This window comes from Narcine bancroftii, chromosome 9, assembly GCF_036971445.1.
Source record: "Narcine bancroftii isolate sNarBan1 chromosome 9, sNarBan1.hap1, whole genome shotgun sequence".
Lineage (NCBI taxonomy): Eukaryota > Metazoa > Chordata > Chondrichthyes > Torpediniformes > Narcinidae > Narcine > Narcine bancroftii.
In genome coordinates, this window is record NC_091477.1 from 31,080,321 (window position 1) to 31,106,512 (window position 26,192).

Below are 26,192 nucleotides of genomic sequence, written 5' to 3' on the forward strand. Positions count from 1 at the left end.
TTCACTGCCAGAGAAGCCATGATCTTATTGAAGGACAAAGCAGGCTTGTCGGGGCAGTTGATCTACTCCGATTTCTTACATTATAGCATGGCTGAGAAATCAGCATGCTTTAAGCACAGTGGAAAGCAAAGGAACTGGGTAATGACCCAATCACTTCTCATCACATAGATAATTGCAAATGATCTGCAGAAACGAGCCTGCAATCATTGTAGCTGAAGTAAAGACAGGTCAAGTGTTGGTATTTCAGAGATAATGGGAAGAGGGTTCCTGAGATTATTGATTCAACTTGCTCCAATGCACAAATATTACATGCCTGCAATGTTCTTTAACATGGGTCAAGTTTAAATCTATTGTCACATACAATGATAAAGTATGTTTTTCATGCTATCCGACATATCAATGCATATACAAGTACAGAAAATGAAACAGTGCAGAATGCAGAGTTATAGAAGGAGATCAGTTAGAATGGAGCAATGGCAACATTATTTTACTAGAACCATAGAACACTAGAGCACAAAAACAGGCCCCTTCGGCCCGTCTACTCTGTGCCGAATCATTTTTTTTCACATTGTCCCACTGACCTGCCCCAGTCCATAGCCCTCCATACTTTCCCATCCATCCACCTGTCTAAATTATTCTCAAATGTTAAAATTGAGCCCACATTCACCACTTCAGCTGGCAGCTCATTCCACACTCCCAACACTCTCTGTGTGAAGAGGTTTACCTTCATGTCCCCCCCTAAATGTTTTCCCTTTCTCCCTTAACCTACGTCCTCTGGTTTGTATGTCACCTATCCTCAGTGGGGAAAAAAAAAGCCTATCCACACTACATTTACTCTGTCAATATCCCTCATAATTTTAAATACCTCTATCAAATCTCCCCTCATTCTTCTGAACTCCAGAGAATAAAGTCCTAACTTGTTTAACCTTTCCCTTGAAGGGAAGACAACATCTTAGTAAATCTTCTCTACACTCTATCATTGATATTTTTCCTGTAGTTAGGTGATCAAAACTGCACACAATACTCCTAATGTGCCAAACATAGCACAGATTCAATTGTTTTTTTTTCTTCCCTTTGCAACCAGAGTCATGGTACTTATCAGATTCTAAGGAACAATGTCTTTGCGAACTTTCACTCTGGTAAGCTTCTGTCCTGACTGCACCTCACTTGTGCAATATCTTGCCACATGTAAACCTTCCTTCTAAGGGAAGTGCCTGGTACCCAAGTTTATGGCTGTGATTGGGCAATTGAATGACTATGTTGTGTCATCACTGGGATCTTGTTATATTCCCTGGCAGTCTGAAAGGGCAGAGGCACCAAGTTAGGGTTATGATCAATGGAGGGTAAGAGTGCAGATAAGAAAACACATGTTCATTCTGCCTGTAACTACCAAACCAGGAAAGGTTATAGGAAAAGGTGAGGAGGATTAGGCATAAAGCCACCATCATGATCTATCATTTTAACCCCACTATTAACCATAGCCTTGTGAATCCCATCTTCACCAAAAGGGAAAAGAAATCAACTGATTGACCTCGAGTTAGCCTCTGCTGTTCAAGTTGCGTGATACCTTGACCCACAAATGAAAGTCTGAATATTGTGCAATGCATTTGGTTGATATCAGTCATCATGGTTGAGTAGCTGGTTACAAATGCAAATTGGGAAATATGTTATATAGTAAAACAGAAAATGCTGGAAATCCAGCAGATCAGGCCGCATCTCTGGCTGACTAATGTTTCAGGTCCTTTGCCAGAAAAGGGAATGCGTATGCTTGGTTTATGTGAGAGGGAGTGGTCGAACATATGAACATGAGCTACATTTTAATTGATAGTAGGCAAGAGATGGGATTCTGCTGAATTAGAACATTTTCTCTTGCAGACACTACCTGTTCCTTTATAAGCCCTTCCATAATTTATTTATCCTCCAAAAACAAGCAACAAAATAACACAAACAGAAGCAAATGAGTTGCCTGTAGACATTAACATAAACTAATAAGTTGTTGTGAACATCAGTATGACAGATTGTTTCCACATAATGGCATTTCTCTGCAGGATAATGTTTCACAATTGGACATTGTGTCTTTCTTGCCATTTTAATGGTACTTGAGTAAATATTCAATAACAGTAGAAGGTAATGACTTATTCAATGCTTCAAGTTCCTGAATTGTCTAATCAAATCCCTATAGAAACAAATAAGTTCTTTTCTGATTCTTTTTAATTGCTTTGAATCAGGATTAATAAAGCAGCCAATTTCCCAAATGGAATTGAAGATAATAACCATATATTGTGTAATTTACTAAAAAGTTTCAAACCCAAAATTAAACTTTAAAATACAGCAGTAAATTTTGTTTAAACTTAAATGTAGAATTCTTTCTGCTGCAGTGCTCTTCCAAATGACTCTCACTTAACACTTCCTTGTCCCAATATAATCATGCAGGATTTCACTAGGGTAGCTTCTGAGGCAGAAACATCAAGTTCCTCATCAATAACTTTATTTCCATAATCAGATCAGGTATGGAAATATTAGTCATCAAATTTATTGTCATTTGATTGTATAAGTACAATCCAGTCCTCAGTGCAAAACCACACAGACATACAACCAGAAATAACACGCTTGCAGGTATATAAATAAATAATATGAATGTGAGAGTCTGGGACAGTTAGAGTGAACAGTTCCTTTAGTCATTCAACATTCTCACTGCCCGTTGGAAAAAGCTTAGCTGATGGTGATGCAGTTTAATATGATTCATATCTCCTTTGACCATGAAGCACCCAATGTCTGCCTGCAACGATCAGACAACTTAGTCTTGATGAAAGTTTTTGAACCAAAACATCAACATTTCCCTTTGACCCCACTGATGCTGTTTCAACTGTTGATTTACTCCAGCTGAGATCACTGGTAAAACACAGGATTCTGTGAACACTGTGGTTGTGACAAAACACACAAATGCTGGAGAAACTCAGCATGTCAAACAGTACATTTATGTAACAAAGGTAAAGATACATCACCAATGTTTTGGACAAGCCCTTCAACTGGAGGGTCTGAGCACTGTGATTAACAACCATGAGACAGCATATCCTGATGCCTTCCAGATCATTGTAGGAGACGTCAATCAGGCCAACCTGAAGAAGTCTCTGACAAACTACCACCAGCACATTACATGCAAGACCAGGGGAATCAACACACTCGACCACTGCTACACAACCAGGAAGAATGCATACCATGACCACACTTGGGAAAGTCTGGTCTACTCCTGGTGAACAAGCAGAGACCGAGGACCATAGTACCAGCAGTGAAGATGGTCAAGGGAGGCCAAAGAGCATCTGTAGGACTTCTTTGAATTGGTGAACTGGAACATATTCAAGAATTCATCCATAGACTTGAATGATTATGCAACAGTTATCACCGACTTCATCAAGACCTGCATGGACGAGTGTGTGCCTATGCGCACATACTGGGTTCCCAAATCAGAAGCCTTGGATATTCGGAGGATATGCAACCTACTCAGGGTGAGATCAAACCCGTTTAAGGCCCAGGATATAGATAGCTGTAAGAAGTCCAAGTATGACCTGCAGAAGGCCATCTCTGAACCAAAGTGGCAATTCTGGAGGATCTAGAGAGAGACATGCCAGCAATGGCAGGAAGTACAGGCTATTACAACCTAAAAAATGAGGGTGAATCCCATAGTTGGCTCTGATGTTTCATTACACAATGAACTGAACATCTTCCATGCCCACTTTGAGAAGGAGAACCAAACAGTGCCTACTAGAATCCATGCAAAGGCTAAAGACCCTGTGATATCTGTCACTGAGGATGACATCAGAACATTATTCAAAAAGGTGAACCCTCGCAAGGTGTCAGGCCCTGACAGCATATGTCTCAGGGTATTGAAAATTTGTGCCAACCAACTAGCCGGACATTTTCAACCTCTCATTGCTCCAGTCAAAAGTTCCCAGCTGATTCAAAAGGGCATCAATCATCCTTGGGCCCAAGAAGAGTAGTGTGACCTGCCTCATTGACTATCGCCCAGTTGCATCAACTTATACTGTGATGAAATGCTATAAGAGGCTGATCATGGCCAGAATTAACACATACCTAAGCAAAGATCTGGACCAACTGCAATTTGCCTACCGTCACAATCATTTCATGACAGACCCAATATCACTGGCTCTCCACTCAGCTCTAGATCACCTCTAAAACTGCAATTCATATATACAGCTGCTCTTTATCGATTATAGCTCAGCTGTTAACATGATTATTCCCTCAGTGCTGGTCATGAAGCTACAAACTTTGTGCCTCTGCACCTCCCTTTGCAACTGAATCCTTGACTTTCTCATTGGAAGACCACAGTCGATATGAATTGGGAACAGCATCTCCTCTTTACTGATGATCAATACAGGCACACCTCAAGGGTGTGTGCTTAGCCCACTGCTCTACTCATTATACACCCATGACTGTGTGGCAAGGCACATTTCCAATGTTTTGTACAAATTTGCTGATGACACCACAGTTGTTGGCAGAATCACAAACGGCAATGAGGAAGTGTACAGGAAGGAGAGAGATCAGCTCTTTGAGTGGTGCCACATCAACAACCTTGCACTCAACATTAGAATATTGAAGTGGTCTCCCTTGCCTTCTTCATTGATCTGCAGATTAGTTTGCCCAGCATTTTTAGTCTTACATCGATAATTTCCAATGTGTAGAATCTGCTTGTAAAAACCATCTGCAATCCATGACTTCACTTGACCCTGATTGGGAGGCTAAACAGGTACGACACCTTGCCCAAGGGTGATCTGTAGGCTATCGGATGGAAGGAGTGCCTTGTACCTTCTTTGGCTCAGCTTTTGCACAGCACTGACACCGTAGCAGTTGTAAATCAAATATAACATGGAGTTGATATAAATAACAACTATTTTAAACTTTATAATAATTTTAATCATTTGTAGTCATTTATGATCAAGTAGAGGTGCCGAATGATGTTATTATTTTGGAAAAAAAATCAAAGTCCATTGCAGTGTCATTTCACATTTTTTAAATGGGTTGCCATGTCAACAAACTTGAAACAACTCACATAATTGTCATTTAGGGGATCACGTCTGAGTCGGTTAAATAGATAAGAGGCCAAAAATGTGAATTTGTTATTTTCTGTATTCCAAAACCTAACATAATTAGTCAACAAGGCAGGCCAGTGGGAGAACGGGACATAATTAGTCAACAAGGCAGGCCAGTGGAGAACGGGACATAATTAGTCAACGAGGCAGGCCAGTGGGAGAACGGGAAATAATTAGTCAACAAGGCAGGCCAGTGAAGAACGGACATAATTAGTCAACAAGGCAGGCCAGTGGGAGAACGGGACATAATTAGTCAACAAGGCAGACCAGTGGAGAACGGGACATAATTAGTCAACAGGGCAGGCCAGTGGAGAACGGGACATAATTAGTCAACAAGGCAGGCCAGTGGAGAACGGGACATAATTAGTCAACGAGACAGGCCAGTGGGAGAACGGGACATAATTAGTCAACGAGGCAGGGCAGTGGGAGAACGGACATAATTAGTCAACAAGGCAGGCCAGTGAAGAACGGACATAATTAGTCAACAGGGCAGGCCAGTGGAGAATGGGACATAATTAGTCAACAAGGCAGGTCAGTGGGAGAACGGGACATTGAACTGCACTACAAAAAATGTGCCTCTTGGACCAGATGAAGAAAAAACGTTTCCATAAAGCACCGTCAGTCCAAAGTCATTTACTGGATAATAGATTTGAATTGAATTGCTAAATGAAAGGTGTGGGTTTTTTTGTAGCTCAATTGGTTGATGATCAGTTGAATTCTCATTCGTAGGTTGCAAGTTGAAGATTAGCTAGCATGCCAACAGAATTTTAAAAAACATGTTCCTTTCTAAAGTTGTGACATTTGGTGTCAAAACACTTCATATTTCAAAAGTATGATAAAGACATCTGGTATGCATATTATCTGCATTTTGATCTCTAACTTGGCTGAGATTTCTGAATCAGTACTAGATCTATTAGAGTTCAGTTCAATTTAGTAGATTAATTGTTGTGTGGTGGTGCACATCCTCATGGCAAACCAGCCCCATTTGTATCGCCACGTGGCGGGGCAGCCATGGGGAAATGGCGTCGTCAGAGGTTTCTCTCGGACTCCAGCATAGGATTGGCCCACCCTGGGGCAGTGATTATGATGTCACAATGCACCAGGTGACTGAGCTCATGCTGCCTTTATAGGGGTGCCCTGAATCTGAATAAGAACAGTCGTTAACGACCCTCAACGTGGTGGCTGTGTTTCTTCCATTGCTCACACCACCACAGTACATCAATTATCATCATGGAAGCATTTTATCCTACTCAACCAAAACACCAACAGCCTCAATCCTGAAAATTTCAATTGACCCAATTTGAGTAATCATAGTCTGACATTTCCTCCCCCCTCCCCCACAACCTGGCACCTTCCCCTGTGCCTGCAGGAGGTGCAATCCTTGCGCCCACACCTCCTCCCTCACCACGGTCCAGGTCTTTCAAGTGAAGTAACACTTCAATTCTATATCTAGAGGACCCATTTACTGTATCCAGTACACATTTGTAGCATTCTCTACATCAGATAGACTGGTCGCAGGTTGAGAGATCGTTTCGCTCAACACCTCCTCTCTGTTCGCAACAACAGTGACATCCCAGTAGCCAATCATTCCAATTCTGAGTCACATTCCCGTTCTCACACGTCTGTCCATGGGTTGTGTACTATCCCACCCAGACCACCCACAGATTGGAGGAACAACATCTTATTTTCTGTCTGGGCATTCTCCAGCCAAATGGCATTTTCACTGCTTTCCATTAAACCCTCTCGCCTTTTCTTCCACCCACCCAACCATCCATCCTCCCTATCATTGGTGCTGTCCCCTCCTTCCTTTCTCCACCTATCATCTCCTGCCTTTTCCACCCTCCCCTTCCCCTGCACTCTTTTTGTTTGGATGTCTGCCTGAATTTTCTCATACTTTGATGAAGTGCTCAGTTTTATATCTTTACCTTTGGAATATGGAGTGTTTGACCTGCTGAGCTTCTCCAGCATTTTATGTTTTTACTTCTGATTTTGGTTATCAGTCAACATATGAAAAAGTGCTGTAAGTTTTCAGTCCTTATTGGCCGCACATTATTTCAAGCTTAAGAATTAGGGTTGTTGTTTGCACAAGAAATAATTTTAATAATTGAATGTTCATTTAAATCGCTGCTCATCTTCCAAAGAACAGATGCAGTGATCTAGTGCTACAGAGTATAATTCACGAGAAAGAGTCCTGACTCAAAAGGTTCGTTATTCTCTCTGGACGTTGCCTGTGCTGTTGGGTCGCTCCAGCTTCTCATTATTTGTTCAAGATTCCAGCATCTGCAGGTTTTATGTTTTCTAATGTATTGTAGAAGTTTGTCTTTATAAGCTAGCTACAAATATCAATTATAAAAAAAAAAGCATAGATTTTACTCAGTAGGTCACAGGCTTCTAGTCAACAGGCTGGGAAAGATACAAGTTTTAGGCTTGCAAACCTTCCAAACAGGGAATTAGAATTAATGATCACTTCTGCCCAAGTCATCTGAGAGCAATCATAGAACCCTCCCGGGCTCCAGAATCCTTAATGCCTTCCTTAATATCATTAACCAGTAGCGCTAACTGACTACTGATCCAGTCAATGATCTGTCAACAGGCAGCCCATTTATAAAGCGGGTTTCCACCCAAACGATTCTTCTACCTTTCAGACGTGATTTAAATTGTCAAAAGGCTGTGGAACACACCTAGTGACTTTAACAGTGCCAGCCCTGTCCCAATTGAATATTGTTTCTACCCAGAGGTTTCGCACTCCATTGTTAACTGTGTGAAACTATTTATTTGCATGTGTTAATTAAAACCCAGACATCAGGCAAGCAGAGAACGGATGTTGAAGTATACAGGGAGCAACTCTTCCAGACTTCTGTTAATTTTAGGCACTTTTAGGTGGCCAAAATCCCCTGATGTAAAGCCGCCATATTATGCCCATATGTGGCTGTCAGAAGGCCACTTGAAAGTGCAGGAGACGCACGCGAGGTGAACTTTGTAACCCTCCTCCAGCACCTGAATGCAGCCACCTGAAAGCGGCTGCTAATGGGATGACAATCAGCTGGTGACTGCCTGACAGACCCCCTTCCCAGCTGCCCCTGACCCTGTCCCCCAGCATGGGACGTCAGGGCAGGGGCAGCTGCCACAGACTGTCAGCGCTGGGGCAGCTGGTGCGGGCTGTCCCCATACTAATCCCACTTCCCCGCTCTCTCTCCACAGCCCTGTATCCATTCCCACACTGTGGGGTGGCCGGTGCGGGCTATCAGATCTGGGACATATGGGGCTGTGGAGAGAGAGAGCGGGGGAGTGGGATCAGTGTGGGGACTGATATAGGGCTGTGGGAAGAGAGCAGGGCAGTGGGATCAGTGTGGGGTCGCCCTGCGCTGACAGCCCGCACCTGTGGTCCCAGTTCTGACAGCCAGCCATCCCAACCCTGACAGTCCAAAGTGACAGGAGCCAGAGTGCGCTCCGAGGTGCCTCCCATGAAGCTGTCCCTTTTAGATGGCCAGCGCTGTGCTTTCAGCTCTGCCACCTGAACAACCATTCCACAGGTCTGTATCCGCTTCTGGAGGCGCATTCTTGGTGGAGAATGCACCTGGAGAAGCCTTTTGTTGCAAGCAGGATATCTCTTAATTATAACTTGTACATGCAATATATGATTGATGTCAAACCATTTTTCCTGTCTTTAGAAAGGAGATATGTAAGATGTAAAACATAAGCTTATAACAATGAGTTCAAAGTAATGTTATCAAATTTGTATGCAATAAAATACCTTAAATATTGTACCTTCTGAGTTCTTTGAATGAGATTCACCAGCATAAGTGAGGTGACCTTGTCTACCCACAACAAAATACTGCTCATTCCCACTGGCGTGACTCGAATAAATTCTGTGTAGTTTAGTTGTACCTTTTTGTACCTTGACAGGAGTGTGGCTATCAGAGTATAATTAAATCCTTTTATTTATTGAATACTGTGGACTTCTTAATATTTCATGAGGTTTGAGAATAGTTCCGGATGTATAAATCGATTAAGATAGGGTCATAGTGGAAAGTTGTAGTAGCTATTTTTGGGGATAAGACATTGATTTGGATTCCCCTGATACATTCACCTGTCCCATTTTGCTTTGTTGCCGATATGGACAGGAAGTCTGAAGCTCTCAAATGTCATTCAACTTTATGAATACTCGTGATGTTTGGTAGAATTGCTGATTACCCTAGCTATTGCTACCCTCTCTCTTTCCACATCACCCACTCACCTTCTTCCCAGACATTTATTTTAAGGAGCTGTGAAACTACTTTCAGTTAAGGACCAAAATATAAGCTAACCTAACATCAAGGGTGGATTTCTGACAATATAGGATAACTCATCTTCTCTCAAAGTTAGCTATTGGAATGTTTTGCCTTTTATAATAGCAGGGAAAGGAACAAGTTGCATCCTGACAGAAATACCCCACATAAATGATGGTGAAGTGACAAGTCACTCAAATCTTACTAGTTCTTTCAGTGTGGTTCCAAATGTTACTTAGACTGCCTTGTTTAATCTTGCATAGCTAATCCACATGTTTCCTAATTATTAATCAATAGGCTTGTCTAAACTTTAGGGTTAATTGCTTACCTTCAATGCATTTTGTGTATCTTCTAGACAATAGACCCGTATGTTATACTCCAATGATGTGCATGTTCCTGGTGCAAACAGAACCAGCCTTAGACGCTTTGCTGCAGTTGTGTTCAGTGATTCACCAACAAGGGTGTATTTACCCAGTGTTTCAGTGAATATGTGAGATAGTTGTCCATCAAGCTGGCAGTAATAAGGGTTGGAAGGAATTTCTTGCCCCAAATGTAATACCTCCTGTGAAAAGAAAGACAAATAAAGTTACAACAAAATGCATGTACAGATACAATTCAATAAAGATGCAAACAAAAATTCTGCAGTATACAGTACACATTAGCAACTTAAGTTGATGTATCTGCTTAATATCTTCATACATTTAAAATGAACTGAATTTTATTGCTGTCAGACTTCAACCTGTGCTAAAAACCTACTAATTTTAACATGCAATACTTTCTGGTGGGTAACAATGAACAAAGCAGTGATTATTTGACTGGTCCTTGTTTATTTTAGGGTTAGTTTTTAAAATCCATAAGCAATGTTTAGAATTAAAGCAGAGAAATACAAGAGTCTGCTGATGCTGTGCTTGCAATCCACACAGATGCTGGAAGAACTCAATAGGTCTTGCAGCATTCGTAGGAGGTAAATGAGTTGAGCCTGAGCCCTTCTTCTAGTAAAAATCAGGCAGGTGCCTGAATTAAAAGGCTGGCAAGCAGAAAAGAAAGGGCGGGGGAGGAGTGTAGAACAACAGACAAAAGGGAATAATTGGTATGGATAGGAGGATAGGAAAGGTGAGAATTGATCAGGATTGACCAAATTGATTTGGTCCTTAACTGTTAACTGGAGGAAGAGAGACATAGGAAAAGGGGAAGGGAGAGAGACAGGGCTAGAGGAGAGGAGAAATAGGAATAGATTGGCAGGGGGGGGGGCTAATGGAAACCAGAGGTCAATGTTATCTAGTTGGAGGGTGCCCAGATAAAATGTGAGGTATTGTTCCTCCAATTTGTAGGTGGTCGGAGTCTGGCAGTGTATACAGACATGGCAGCAGGGGAAAGGGGCAAAGAATTGAAATGGGTGGCCACTGGGAAATCCTTGCTTTTGCAGCAGAGAGAGTTAATATGCTTGATGAAGCAATGTCCCAGTCTGTGCCCAGTCTCTCTGATATAGAGAAAACCACAATGGGAGCAATGGATGCAATAGATGACCCTCACAGATTCACAAATGAAGTGTGCTTCACTTGGAAGGACTGTTTTGGGTGGCGATTTTTGTTGAGAGATGAGGTGTGAATGCAAGTGTAGCATTTCCTGCATTCACAGGGGTAGGTGCCAAGGGGCCAATTGAAAGAGAAGGGAGTAGATGAAGGAAACATGGAGGAGTGGTCCCTGCAAAAGGCAGAGAGGGGAGAAGAGGGAAAGATGTGTCTGATGATGGGATCACATAGTAGGTGGTGGAAATGGCAAATATCAGAGGATTATATATTGGATGTGGAGGATAGTGGGGTGGTAGGTGAGGACAAAGGGAATCCTGTCCTTCTTGCACGTGGAGGCTAAGGGGGTCAGGGCATATGTGCGGCAATGGAGGATATATGGGTAAGGGGTGAGCTTATGGTAGGAGAGGGGAAGCCACGTTTTTTGAAGGCGGATATCTCAGATGATCTGGCATGGAATACCTCATCCTGCAAGCAGATGAGACAGAGAGAGACAAATTGTGAGAAAGGAATGGAATTCTTACAGGGGACAGGGCGTGAAGAGGTGTAGTTGAAGTAACTGTGGGAGACTTTGTAGAAAATGTCTTTTGAGAGTTTGTCTCCAAAATGGAGACAAAGGGATTGAGAAAGGGGAAAATGTTGCAAGAAATGAACCAAGTGAATTTGAGATTGGGGTAGAAGTTGGCAGCAAAGTGGATAAAGTCGATGAGCTCATCACAGGAGCATGAGCCAGCACTAAAAAGTGATGAAGCAGACAAAGAGTTGAAGAGCCTTGTCTGTGTCAGCTTTTAGCATGAATTGCTCCATATAGCCAATTAAAAGGCAGGCATAGCTTGGGCCCATGTGGCTACTCATGGCTACCCCTTTGATTTAGAGCAAGTTGGATGTATCAAAGGAGAAGTTATTGAGGGTGAGGACATGTTCTGCCAGCCTGTGGAGGGTGGTGGTGGAAGGGGGACTGGTTAGGACTATTGTCAAGAAAGAAACAAAGGATATTAAAGTTTTCATGATGGGGGAATGGAGGTGTATAGCAATTGGCTGTCCATGGTACAGATGAGGTGGTCATGTTCAGAGAAGTGAAAGTTGTTGAAGTGATGGAGGGCTTGTGAATTATTATGGATGTAGGTGGGAAGAGGCTGGACCAGTGGGGACAAAATGGATTCAAGGTAAGTGGATACCAGTTTGGTGGGGCAGGAGCACACAGAAATAATAGGCATGTTGGGTCAATTGAGTTTGTGGATCTTGGATAGGAATTAGAACAGGACAGTGCAGGGTTGGGAACAATGAAGTTTGAGAGATAGTGTGTAAGATGGTGCTCTGTTGAGTTTTAGTTGGAGGAGTAAGTAAGGGGAGGTGTCTGAGAGTTGTCATCTGCCTTTGGCCAGATAGAAGTCAGTGCACCAAACTAAAACAGCGCCCATGCATGTCTGTGGGTATGATGGTGAGGTTGGAACTAGTGCATAGAGAGTGGCAGTAAAGGCATTCCTGGGGGTGGGGGGAAGTTAGAATAAGTTCGGGAGTGGTGAATTCAAGATGGTTTATGTCTCACCATTAGTTGGATATATAAAGGTCCAGAACAGGCAGAAGGTTGGAATGAGCTGTCCAGGACAATGAAGAGGTTTAAAGCAGGATAAGTAGTCTGTAGAGGTGTGGGGGGTGGGGTTTGGGGGTTGGAAAATCTTAGTTTTTTAGAATTAGGCATGGATAGAACCAACAGAAGAAAAGTTTGGCATAATGGCATACACAGAACTCGTTGAGGTGTGGGCGAAGGAGCGGTGGGGGGGGGCGGGAAGGATGAAAGGGGAAGGAGTGGCATTGGTCATCAGGAAAATATCACTGCTGTGCTCAGACAGGAGGGACCAGAGGGCTAATCTACTGAAACTATATAGGTGGAGCTGAGGAACGGGAAGAATATGACCACATTCAAAGGGTTGCATTATAGACCAACCAATAGTCAGCGAGAATTGGAAGAGGAAATCTGTAGAGAGATAGCAGACAGCTGCAGGAAACAAAGTTATGATAGTAGGATATTTTAATTTACCATATATTGACTAGGGCTCCCAAAATGTGAAAAGGGTGGGATGGTTTGGAGTTTGTCAAATGTGTTCATCAAAGTTATAGATTTTCAGATTTTTCAAATTTCAGTTTTATTGCCAGAGTACATGCATCACATATCACTCTGAGATTCATTTCTGTGGTTGAGGCAGAATTACCACTTATTGGTAGTGCAAAAAAAAAACTGTACACAGTGCATACATGTGTACAAATAAAGAACTGTAAAAAGATAATGAATATAAACAAACCAACTGCAATACAGAGAGATTTTTTTAAAGGTTTGTTGTTGAAGAGTCTGATGGTAGAGGGGTAGCAGCTGTTCCTGAACCTGATAGCATGAGTCTCTTTCCTGATGGCAGCAACAAGAACAGAGAGTGTACTGGGTGGTGTGGATCCTTGATGATTGGTGCTGCTCTCCGACAGAAGCCTTCCCTGTAGATGTTCTCAATAATGGGGAGGGTTTTGCTTGTTGATGTCCAGGGCTGTGTCCACTATCTTTTGCAGGGCTGTGCGCTCAGGGCTACTGGTGTCCCATACCAGGCTGTAATGTAGCCGGTCAGGACACTTTCCACATCTGTAGAAATTTGCCAAATCCTGAGGAAGTAATCAATCAATCAATATACAGAGGTACCAAATGGATAGAGTGTGATACTGGATCTCCAATTAGGGAATGAGACAGAATAAGCAGTAGAAGTAATGTGCAGGGTGTTATGGATCCATAGAAATTCTCTAAGACAAATGGTTACTTAAACAAAAGTTGCTTTTAATTTTAAACAGAAAAACAGGATCAAACTTTAACTTATTACTATTCACTTAACTTAATCCCCTCCTAATTCTAAGCACACATGTATGTAATGTATATATGTTCAGGAAAGTTCTTTGATTCACAGTTTAATCTCACTTCTCACTCCTCCAAGTTCACTGGTATCAGGCAATTCTTATACTGTGCGCAGAATTTAACATTTGTGAATTTTCACCAAGCTCTGGTGCTTAAAGTTAAAATGGTTACTCTTCAGGAAGGTTCTTATCTGTTGCAGAGAGAGATTAATTGGTCGTTGGACACACACAAACTGATTTACTTGCATCAGTCACTTCAGTGCCTTGGTGAAGAAACTTGTTCCATCATGGAGTTTCCAAATGATAACCTCTCCTTCCAGGTCATCACAGAGTTCCTCTTGTTTCCCTTATTTCAGGAGAAACGCTCTAGCCAGACATTTCCTCTTGTAAGTACTACAAGGGTTTTTCAAAAGTCTGAACTCAGAACTCACAACCCATCTTCAAATGGGGATCTCAACAAGCTGCCAGCTTGTCATGTAACAGCCTCCAAAAGCCACTGCAGAACTGTCTTCTCTCCCTCTCTCTCTTAGAGAAAGCCTGTTTGGTCTTTTTTTCTCTCTCTGCAAAACCACAAGACCTTTCTTAAGGCTCCAGATCCAGTCTTTGGAAAATCTTATCATCACTTGAGCCCGGACTTCGCCATTTGCTCCTGGTTCTGAAAATTATTTAGCAAAGCATTTACAAAATAGTTTTATTGCCTTCGCAAAGGCACTCGGTGCCTCAATGTCTCACTTTCAACAATGCTCTTGCATTTTAAATGACCTCTCTTTTGTGAAGTGTTACCATCTGTTTGTGAAATGATCTACACTCTAAACCTCCACAATCTATCCCTTTTAAAAACATATTTGTGTATAATATAATCCATCACAAGGGGAACATTTTAAGTCCAATGATCATTATGCCATTAGGTTCAAATTAATAATGGAGAAGGATAAGCCTGGGCTTTGGGTTGAGATTCTAAATTGGAGAAAGGCCAATTTTGAGGAAATGAGAAAGGATCTAGAATGCGTGGATTAGGATAAGTTGCTTACTCTCAAGAATGCTAGGTAAGTGGAAGATATTCAAAGGTAAAATTTTGAGAGCACAGAATTTGTATGTTCCTGTTGGGATTAAAGGCAAGGTTACCAGACATAGAGAACTTTGGTTTATGAGGGATATTTTGGATCTAGTTTGGAAGAAAGGTGTACAGCAGATTAGGCAACATGGAGCAAATGAGGAACAGGTACTTAAGGAGTATAAAAATGCAAGAAAACCTCAAGAAAAAAATAAGGAAATTTCTAAAACATTTTTTTAAATTCTCTTGATTCAATTATTTCCTCATATATTTAGAAAAATTAGTGTCCCTGTCTTGTTAAAGTTTTACTTCAAAACATTAAAAAGAAAGGTGGTTTGGCTTTACCTAATTTTAGATTTTATTATTGGACATCTTATATGAGATGTAACATTTTTTTGATTCATTCTAAGGACAGAATGAACGCTTCAAACTGGATTAATTTAGAACTTAACTCTACTAAAAAAAATACTATTTTATTTTGATACTTGAAGCACCATTGCATTTTACTGCTTTCAAATGAATTGATAATTTTGTTGTTAAGTATACTTTGAGAATTTGGTTTCAATTTAGAATTTTCTTTGGATACTATAGATCTATAGATTCTTACTTGCTAGCCCTAAACCACCTGATCCTTTTTTTCCCCACCTTCTGTTCTGCTTTTCATGAATGGCTTACATTGGGTTTCCAATCTTTTCAAGATTTATTTATTGATAATAATTTAGCCTCATTTGAACAACTATCTCTTACATTTAAACTACCAAACATAATTTTTTTAGATATCTAAAAATTAGGAGTTTGTTGAACTCTGTAGTGTTGAGACTTCCTCAGGACCTTGTTATAAATACAATAGGGATGATCTATAATGTTAAACTGAATCAAAAAAAGCTGATATCAGCCAAATATGATTTATCATTAACATCTAGAGATAATTCCATAGATAAGATTTTAAAAATTATGGGAGCAAGATCTACAAATTTGATTTTTGGATACCACATGGGATTCTATCTTAAAATTGGCAAGTTCATCCTCATTGTGTGCCTGACATTTGCTTTTACAATTTAAGGTAGTACATTAAGCTTACTTTCCTAGTGGCTAAATTTTACTCTAACATTTCCTCGAAATGTGACAGGTGAAAGACTGAAGAAGGTACATTGTTACATATGTTTTGGTCTTGTTCTTTTCTTTCCATTTTTTGGGAGGATCTTATCTCAATGTGAATCTGATACTTAATCCTATTGTTCTTCTTGGTTCAACTAAGAGAATTGAATGTAACTATGTCTCAATCCCATGTGGTCTCTTTTGCACCCTTTATTGATACTCACTCAATACTGCCTCTCCTACTTATATTCAAAGGCTTTCTAATATGATGGCATGCCTAAATTTAGGGGGAAAAAAATCAAATGTTCTTCTAGAGTAATGGCTTTAATTTCTGTTTATAGTGTTTTCTAAGTTTATGTATTAATTATTTTTCTAATTTATAAGACCATTTGGATCTTGCTTTGTGAGTTTGTGGTTTATTTTTATGGTAGTGAAATTATATGTACTTACCAGGTAACTTCAGAAGGGAAGGGGGTAGAATTTGTTATATAGTATAATATTTACTTCTTTTAAAAAAAATATTTTTCCATTAACCATATATTGTAACTGTTTAAGTGTTTACCACTTTTCTTTCTGTTTGACTGTTACATTATTGAATTTATATAATAGCTTTATTTTTATTATGTATTTCCTTCTTATATATTACTGGTACTTTTGATTAATGGCTTTTACTTCTGTACTATTTCTGTAAAATCCAATAAAATATATTGAAAAAGAAAGAAAGAAATCAGGAAATGTGACAGTAAATGTGAAGGAAAATCCTAAGGGTTACTACAGCTAGCAAAAGGAGAGAGAGGGACAAAATTGGTCCTCTTGAAGATCCAATCAGTTGGCTATGTATTGAGCCAGAAGAGATGGGGGAGATCTTAAATGGATTTTTGGCATCAGTATTTACTTATGAATATGGCGCAGAGTCTAGAGAAGTAAGGAAAGTAAAGAGTGTGGTCATAAAACCTACACAACAGAATAAAGAGCAGCAGGTCCATGCTGTCATAAAGTGAGTAAGGATGGATAAATCCTCAAGGCCTGACAAGATATTCCCTTGTGTATACAAATTGCAGTGGCTCTGGCAAAAAAAAATGTCCTTAGGCATGGGTGTGGTGACAGAGGATTGGAGGGTAGCTGACATTGTTCTGCTGTTTTAAAAAGGCTCCAAAATTAACCCTAAAAATTATTGGCCAGTGAGCCTGATGTCAGTTATGGGTAAATTATTAGAATTAGTCAGGACATTTCAGATGCTTGGTATTCATCATGGGATAGCAAACTGGATTTGACATTGGCTACATGGGAGAAGCCAGAGGATGGTAGTGGACAATAGCTTCTCACACTGGAGACCTTTGTCTAGTTGTGTGCCTCAGGGATCGATGCTTGGACCATTGCTCATCTACATCTATATCAGTAATTGGATGATAATGTCGTAAATTGGATCAACAGGTTTACAGATGACACAAAGTCGGGAGGCATTGCACACAGTAAGAAAGGCCTTCAAAACTTGCAGAAGGATCTTGACCAGTGGGAGAAATGGGTTGAAGAATGGCAGATGGAATTTAATGGAGACAACTGTGAAATGTTACATTTTGGAAGGACAAACCAAGAAAGGACATACATGGTAAATAATAGGGCATTGAGGAGTGTGGTAGAACAGAGAGATATGGGAATACAGATACATGATTCCCTGAAAGTGCTGTCACATGTAGATAGGATTATAATGAGAGCTTTTGGCAGATTGGCCTTCATAAATCAAAGTATTGAGTATGAATTATGGAAAAGTTGTAAAAAACATTGGTGAGGCCTGAACAAACTCCTGCTGGGAGTCTAAGGTCACCACTCCTGTTAGGAGCCTGACATCCCTGCAGCTGCCAGGAGCCCGAGGTCCCCGCTGCTGCCGCACCACCCAGAAAAGCCAGAGAAATTAATGTTTCAGAAGTTAATGAAATGTTTCCCCAGACTTTTTGGAAAGTTTCTCCCTTGTTCTCAGATTTCAGCCTGGGACTGTTGGGGGGGGGGGGTTTGAGGGTTTGGGGATGGGAGAGGGAGACTGTGCACTCAGGGAGTTAGAGTTATGGTTGAAACGATCCCAGGAGCGGATCTTACAGAGAAAGGGCAGAGAGCGAGCGGGTCAATTGTAACACGTTGCGCACATGGTCTGTCTGTCCTGGGATGCAGTGTGCATTCTTATTTCCCTACCCCGTCCCTCTCTCTCACCCCCCTCACATCCTCACCCCCCTTTCTTCACCCTCTCACCACTCCCCCTCTGTCTCTCCTCCTCCTCTCCTGATTTCTCTCATCCCTCTCTCTCACACATCTTCTCCTCTCTCTTCCCCTTCAATCATTCCTCTCTCTCTTTCACTTCTATCCCTACCTCTTTCCTCCCTCTCTCTCTCACTTTCTCACCCTCGGGTGCTGGGCAACTACTGCTTGGAATTAAATGCATGTGGGGTGCAGTGCTTCCCACTCCCTCCTTGAATTAAACCCCATCCAGGATAGAGGGTCCCTTATAAATCAGCAGGCTCGTGGTTCTATTCAGCGACGTCAGAGTTTCATCATGGAGTACTGCCCAAATATACACACACCATTGAAAGTAGGCCAAACCCCGCAACTCACAAGCACTCAGAATTTCCTGCAGGTGATCTTCAAAACTAGCCCATTTGTCCATGGAGATCACATAACTGGCAACTTTATTTGTGATTTTTTTTAAATGGGGGAGGGGGACAGGGACGATTTCAGTTCTTGCTATAGGCACTATGTTACCTAGATATGCCACTGCAAGGAAGCCTATGGTATGAGTTCAGGAGTTGAGAGGACATGTTGCAGTTCTATAAATCTCTGGTGAGACCATACTGTGAATATTATATTCATTTCTGGTTACCTCTTTGCAGAAAGGATGTGGAAGCAATGGAGAGGGTGAAGAGGAGATTTACCAGGATGCTGTCTGGGTTGGAAAATGACATGAGGCAAATTTAACAGCTATAGGGCTTTTCTCTTCAGTTGTTGAGTTGCTTCCAGAGAAATGTCCTTTCAGACAAGTGGTAGTCAACATCCTCCTTTTCTTGTCATGGGGGACACCAAGTGAGTGACTTTCACAAAGCTTCCAGAACCCTTGGTGGATCAGTTCAAAGTGACCTTTTCTTTAGTCATGGTGGGGGTCCAACAGTTCTCTTCAAAATGACCTTTCCTTAGGCCACAGTGGGATTCAACAAGTCCCCTTCAAAAGTGATATTTCCTTTGGCCACATGAAGCCTTTCAGCATAGTATTCCTCAAAGAGCTGCTTCTCCTGTGCTGCTTCCTTAAAAAGACCTCTGATCAATCAGTGTACTGGTTCTTTAATATGTTGGTCACATGGTCTCTTCACCTGAGTTCCAGGGGGACTTCATCTCTCTTCCAAAGTCATGAAAATGAGTACACATTGACTCAGCCTGTCAGCCCACAGTCAATCTCAAAAGCTTGTAGGGTTTGTAGCTTGATTTGTTCTCGAAAAGTGACGGTGCCACTCAAATGAAAATGAACTGGGAACATATATTACTTTAATATGTATCAAATACCAGAGGATATCTGTACAAAGCGAAGGCAGGAAAATTAGGGTAGACATCGGAATGACACTTATCCTGATTCTGAGGCTGAAGATTTATGCTTCAGAATTCATCGTCCTCATTACAAATGTTCCAGTGGAGTTACAACACTGGCAACTGCCTGACAAATTGGACATTCCCTGGATTTGTCCTGTCATTGAATAGCAGAACAAATCAGACTTTCTTGTTTCACTCAGGCCAATTATTGCATTATTTGGCTACTCATGAATTCAGCAAAATTATGGGGGGGAGGGGGGGGAAACAATAGCATTGTTGTGTGGGTTTGACAATGACCTCCTCAATGACTTGCAGCTGTTGTGCTTGGGTTAAATTTACAAGCAAGTCTCAACAATGGCCATGTCTTCCGGCTGTTTCTATGACATGCACCTGCCTTCAATGAGTTTGTCGGATGTCTCTTGAAAGTAGAGAGCAAAAATCTCTGCCAGGGGGAGTTTAATGTCAACAGCGAGGAAACATTCTTCTAATGGTTTCCATCTGTAAGTTTAATTCTTGCTTGCTACAAAGAATGGGTTACAATTTGGTCAATTATTTTAGTCTTTTCCACATAAAGAGTAAATATCTCATTTCTTGGCATGTTCCTGGTGAGTGAGAATCTGTACAAGAAAAAATAATGGTGCAAAGTGGTGTCACCAGTGGAGCTGCTGCCTTATATTTCCAGTTAAGATATTGTCCCTTAGTAAAAATAGGTTTGTAAATTTTGCCTGGCCTGTTGATTTTAATAATTGCATCTGGAGTTGTTGATTGGATTTATCCAGAGGATAACTAAATCAATCTCTAGCTTTTCATCAAGCATTTTGGCAGAAAAAGGGGGCAGTCAGGTCCTTGCCTGTTGTAATGCTCATTTCCCACCTCTCAAGTGATTTAACAACCACTTAACTAGTCAAATTGCATGCAAGAGCATTAATTCAGCCCTGGAGACAGGAAACTGCAGAAAATTGAGAACAGCAGTCAGATTGAAGTACAAATTGATGATTTAACATTTCCAGAATCTGCAAGACTACATTTTAGATAGAACATTAGGAACAAGAGTAGGTTCTTCAGCCAATTGGTTCAGCTTTGAAATTCATCCAAAGTATTAACTATCTCTCCATTGTTGCCGATTGTCCTATTTCATATTTTCAGTAATAAAATTCTGCGGATGCTGAATATCAGAATTAAAAGCAGAAAATTTCAGTCATACAGCATCAATGATGTGAGAAACAGAAGAATACTGATGAAATGTTGTCAGCCTAAAACCTTTCTCTGACCATACATGCTGCCTAACCTGCTGGCCACGTCTGAGATAATCTGTTTTTATTCTTGGCAGTTTTGAAGATTATGCCCACTACGTTATTACTGAAGTTTGTAACTAAAGCAATAATTTCAAAAGTATACGAAGAGAAAATGCTGGAAACACTCAGCAGGTTGGACACCATCTGTGGAAAATGAAACAGAATCCTCCATTGGAACTAACGTTACTTCTGCTTCTGCTGCCAATTTCTACCTTTTTAAAAGATTTTTCACACTATGAACCATATTAACCAAAATACACATAAACGTTTCCCTCTTGAATATACACAGTGTCATTTTCTCCCCTTTTACCCCCCTCCCCTCCATCCCTCCTTCCCACCCCCCTCCCTACCCACTAAACATTCAACATATACAATAAACCCATTAAACAATGTCATCACACAATGAAAATAAACATGAAAATTGTGTCATCTACTTTCACACACTGGGTCAGTTCATTTCGTCTTCTTCTCATTCTATCATTTTATGGGGTGGAGGTCCGCGGTAGGCCCTCTCTGTTGTGTTCCATGTACGGTTCCCAAATTTGTTCGAATACAGTTTTCTCTGCCTCTTCACTTCTGGATCTCAGTCTTCATCACAAGGAATAAACAAGCTAATCACATCTACATCAACCCCATGACACCAGTTCTGATGTAGGGTCCTGGACCCAAAAAGTTAACTACAGTCCTTCTCATTCTCCCGATGCTGCCTTAGCTTCTGAATATCGATAACATTTTGTACTTCTGATTTCCAGCATCTTTTTCGATGTTCTATTGTTAGTTGTTTGAACTTTCAGCAATTAATCTCAGCATTGAAATAAGGATTTCCATAGGGAGCATGAATTGACAGTTGAATATCAAATTGGGATTTTTCAATTATTTCCTTGTCCTAACATTGTCACTACACTAATTAAAGCAACAGTGAGCACTGTACAGTCAACAGCTTGAAAACTTGGTCTTTGGTGGAGTTTGTGTTCAAAGTCAGAGATTTTCTGTTCGTGTCAACAACGAACCAGAACCAGTTAACATTACAATTGCAGAAAATGCATATTTAACAGACACATTGCTTTGGATTTAACTGCCCATTCTTTAATTGACTGCAGTTCAACAGATGAGATATTTTCTATCTTGCTGTTTTCCTATCTCCTAATGGGAAACAGGCAACACTCTCTGAAACCTAATTAAGAAGCTTAAACGTCAGCATATTTGTAATGGAAAGGTAGCAGAAGAGAATATTTTTTTCAAAATTGAGTTTCAGATTCTACCCTCAATTTTATTTTGTCAATTATGCTCCTATTATCATGACTAAAAGTGAAAAGAAAATTGATTGATAAAATTAATCTATAATAGGATGAAAATTTCTGGAGAAATTTCCTGTAATTTAATGCAAGGCCGTGTGCACTGCATCAATTATGACAGGTCATTGACTTGAAATTTTAATTCTGGGCTCAATCTCCTTGGCTAATGACAATGGTCCAAACAGAATCATCAACAGTTGTCCATTTGCACGAGTGTAAGTCAGCATATGGCGTTACAGATTTAATGATAGATTATCAAGTCAAGAGGAGTCCAATTCTGGTTAGATTTCCCAGCAATTATATGAAGGAATCAAACAAAAAGGTTGCTCTTTATCAATGGTTCTCAACCTATTTTTTTTTCCCACCCACATACCACCTTACCCTAAAGTATAGAATCACTGGCACTGTTAAGGTGTTGCACTAACCGCTAATTACAAACTTGCTGATTAAATTTACCACATAATCATCCAGATCATTGATATAGACGACAAACAATAATGATCACTGATCCCTGAGGCGCACCTCTAGTCTCAGAGCTCCAGTCTGAGAAGCATTTGTCCACTACCACTTTGAGGCTGTCCCCAAAAAGCCAATATTGAATCCATTTTGCTACTCATCATGAATAGTGTGTGTCTGAAACTTCCTGACTCATTTCCCATGTAGGATCTTGTCAAAGATCTTACTGAAGTTCATGTAGACAACATCCACAACCTTTCTTTCATCAACTTTCCTTGTAACCTCCTTGAAAAACTCTTTCAGATGAGTTAAACACGACCTACTACATACAAAGCCATGTGGACTATCCCTAATCAGTCCCTGGCTAAGCAAATACTTGTATATCCAATCTCTTAGAACACCTTCCAATAATTTACCTTCTACTTTCTTTCTTTTTCAGTCTTTTTATTAAACAAGTTATAGTAAACAAAGCATGAGGAGAATAGAATGCAGAATCAAATAGTAAAAACATAAACATCAATATATTGCAATACATAATACATAAGACCGCAGAGCCCACCTCACTGACAAAAGGCAAAGGAGGAAAAACCCAACACCCAACCCCAACCAACCAATTTTCCCTTGCAACCGCTGCAATCGTGTCTGCCTGTCCCGCATCGGACTGGTCAGCCACAAACGAGCCTGCAGCTGACGTGGACTTTTTTTTACCCCCTCCATAAATCTTCGTCCGCGAAGCCAAGCCAAAGAAGAAGATAATACAGCATATAACATAACATATTGAACAATATTATCCTTTTCTCCTCAATTTGGATTTTTCTTTTGAATATTCAAGAAAGAGAAAAAATATTGTTAAAACCCCATCTCACCTAACAAATTAAACAAAAAAAAACAGCAAAAAAAAGCTGGACAGCCTAAACCGAGAGTTCGCTGCAACAGATCGATACAAACTATTTATCTGGTCCTTGCCAATAAAAAAACAACAGAAATCCAGACAGTGTGGAAGTCAAAATATACATGAACTCAAACAAAAAATAGTTCATAAAAGGACACCAAGTCTCTCCAAACGTAACCAAGGTATCAAAAGCGCAACTTTTAATTTTTTTCTAAAATGAAACATGACAACTTGAGAGAGCCATTGCATTTAAGTAGGTGAATTAGGATCTTTTCATTTAAATAAAATGGCTCTTCTGGCCAACAGTGTAGTAAATGCTACAATCTGATGTGCAGAAGTTGGAACTCAACCCACTTCTGGAACTATAATTCAAAAAATAACAGTCAATGGATTAAGTTGCAATCTAAAACCCAGTATAATTGATGAAGTCTTGAAAATATCTGCCCAATACTTCTCCAATACAGAGCAAGACCAAAACATATGCATTATTGTGGCCACTGATGATTTAAATCTATCACACATAGCACTAACATTAGGAAAGATATGGGCTACCTACTACTGATATCAGACTCACCAGCCTATATTTTCCAGGGTTACTTTTGGTGTCTGTTTTAAACAATAGAACACTATGAGCTATCCTCCAATCTCCCAGCACCACACCCTTGGACAAGGACATTTAAAACATTTCTGCCAGGGCTCCTGCAGTTTCTGCACTAGCCTCCCTCAAGGTCTGAGTAAATATCTTGATGGGCCCTGGGGATTTATCCACACTTATTTGTTTTAAGCATCCAAGTATCCCCTCCTCTTTAATCTGTATAGGTTCTATGACCTCACTGCTTGTTATCTTCCCTCAACTCTGTGCCAGTTTCCTGATAGAAAAAAGTTAATTATCTCCTCCATCGCTTCTGGCTCCAAACTTAGACAACCACTCTGATCTTCAAGGACACCAATTTTGTCCCTTACTATCCTTTTGCTCTTAATAAACCTGGAGAAACCCTTAGGATATTGCCAAAGCAATCTCATGTCTTCTTTTAGCCTTCCTGATTTCCTTCTTAAGTTTTTGCTTTCAATTTTTATACACCTCTAGCACCTCATTTGTTCCTTGTTGCCTATACCTGCTATACACTTCCCTTTTTTTCTTAACCAGATCCCCAATATCCCTCAAAACCAAGCTTCTCTATGCCTGCTAACTTTGCCTTTAATCCTCTTAGGAATATATAAACTCTGTGCTCTCAAAATGTTCCCTTTGAAGTCCTTCCACTTACCAAATGCATCGTTGCCAGAAAACAACTTATCCCAATCCATGCATTCTAGATCCTTTCTCATGTCCTCAAAATTGGCTTTTTTCTCGTTGACTATTGGCTGGTCAATAATACAACACCACGAGTATTGTCATATCTTTTACTTTTCTCAGTTCCACCCATATATATTTTTTTGGAGCTGAACTTAATTCACAGGTTGAAAAAAAATTCACTTGACATGAAATTAGAATGATGACCTCGTTTCAGGTAACTCCTTCCCCCCCTCTCTTACCATTTCTTCTTTACCTTCCCATATTGACTTTTCTCTCCAACTCTCTCTCTCAAACTGTGTCCCACTGTCTCCCATCTGCATGTGGATGGAAGAATCCCTTGTCCCAGAGTCCTCAAGGAGAGTGGCCTCCCAGGCTGGAGCAGGACCTCGGGCTCAGTGGTGTTCCCTCCCCTTCCCTCCCCCCATCCCTGACTCTGAACCCTCCCCTTGGCCTACTACTGCACATGCACGTTGGACTCCTTGGTGTGCATGTGCAGTAGGCCGAAGAGAGAATTCTGAGTTGGAACTCTAGCGTCGGCAGCTCTGGTGACTGGGGAGACAGGAGCTCGCCAACTCACCAGCGAGTGTTCCACCAGACTGGGAAATCACCCTGGGGCTCAGTAGCAGTAGTGGGGACGTGCTGGGGGGAATTGGTGGTGGCGGTTTTGAGGTCTCGCTGATTGGCGGCAGCATTGGATTTGTGTCAGTGATCGGCAGTGGCATTTGGGAGATCTCAGTGATTGATGGCAGCCAACATTTTCTTGGTGAGAATTAAACTTTATTTTAATGCTTAAAAAGCCTTTCATTTTCATTTGCTGTTGTTTAAACATCAATACAAGTGATGTACTGCTGCTACTGGGCTGTTTTTTAAAAGTGACCCATTTAAAAAACCCATTTAACTGATGATGTAGGCCTGGTCCCAACCATTTCAGATAATTGGAGTTGTACTGTACTTTTAGTAGACAAGCTCTCTGGTCTGTTCTGTCTGAGCACAGCTGTGATATTTTCCATGATGAGCAATGCCACTCCTTCGCCTTTCATCCCCCCATTCTATCGTGTTTGAAGCAATGGAAGCCAAGAGGATTGAGCACCAGACCTGGCGCTCCTGCAATTAAGTTTCACTAATGGCCATAATGTCAAAATTCCATGTGCAATTCACGCTCAAAATCCTACAACATTCCTTGCATTGAAATAGATGCACGAGAGAACATTGCCACCACATACAACCCATTGACTTCTAACAATGCATGCAATTTTCACATCATCTTTTTCCTCCTCTACTCCTCTATCTGCTCCAGCACTCTGGTTCCTATCTTCTTGCAAATCTAGTTTAAACCCCACTGGAGCAGCACTAGCACACTTTCCCAGAAGGATATTAGTCCCCCTCCAGATCAGACGCAAAACCATCCTGTCAGAACCAGTCGCACCTTCCCTGGAAGAGCACA

At 40.9% G+C, this 26,192-nt stretch overlaps 1 protein-coding gene across 17 annotated transcripts in view; it reads right to left on the reverse strand.

Annotated features, from left to right (window-relative positions):
• Window positions 1–26,192, reverse strand: part of unc5a (unc-5 netrin receptor A) — a 301,205-nt gene that overhangs the window by 34,016 nt on the left and 240,997 nt on the right. For 16 of the 17 annotated variants that reach the window (XR_011344851.1, XR_011344852.1, XM_069898690.1 and 13 more), the window contains one exon: window positions 9,705–9,938. Coding sequence is in view for 15 of the 17 variants with exons in the window: in XM_069898690.1 (XP_069754791.1) it covers window positions 9,705–9,938 (234 nt within the window). In the remaining 2 variants the exon portion in view is untranslated. Of the gene's footprint in view, window positions 1–7,181; window positions 7,442–9,704; window positions 9,939–26,192 lie in introns of those variants that run through there. The other variant, XM_069898694.1, reaches the window with a different exon arrangement.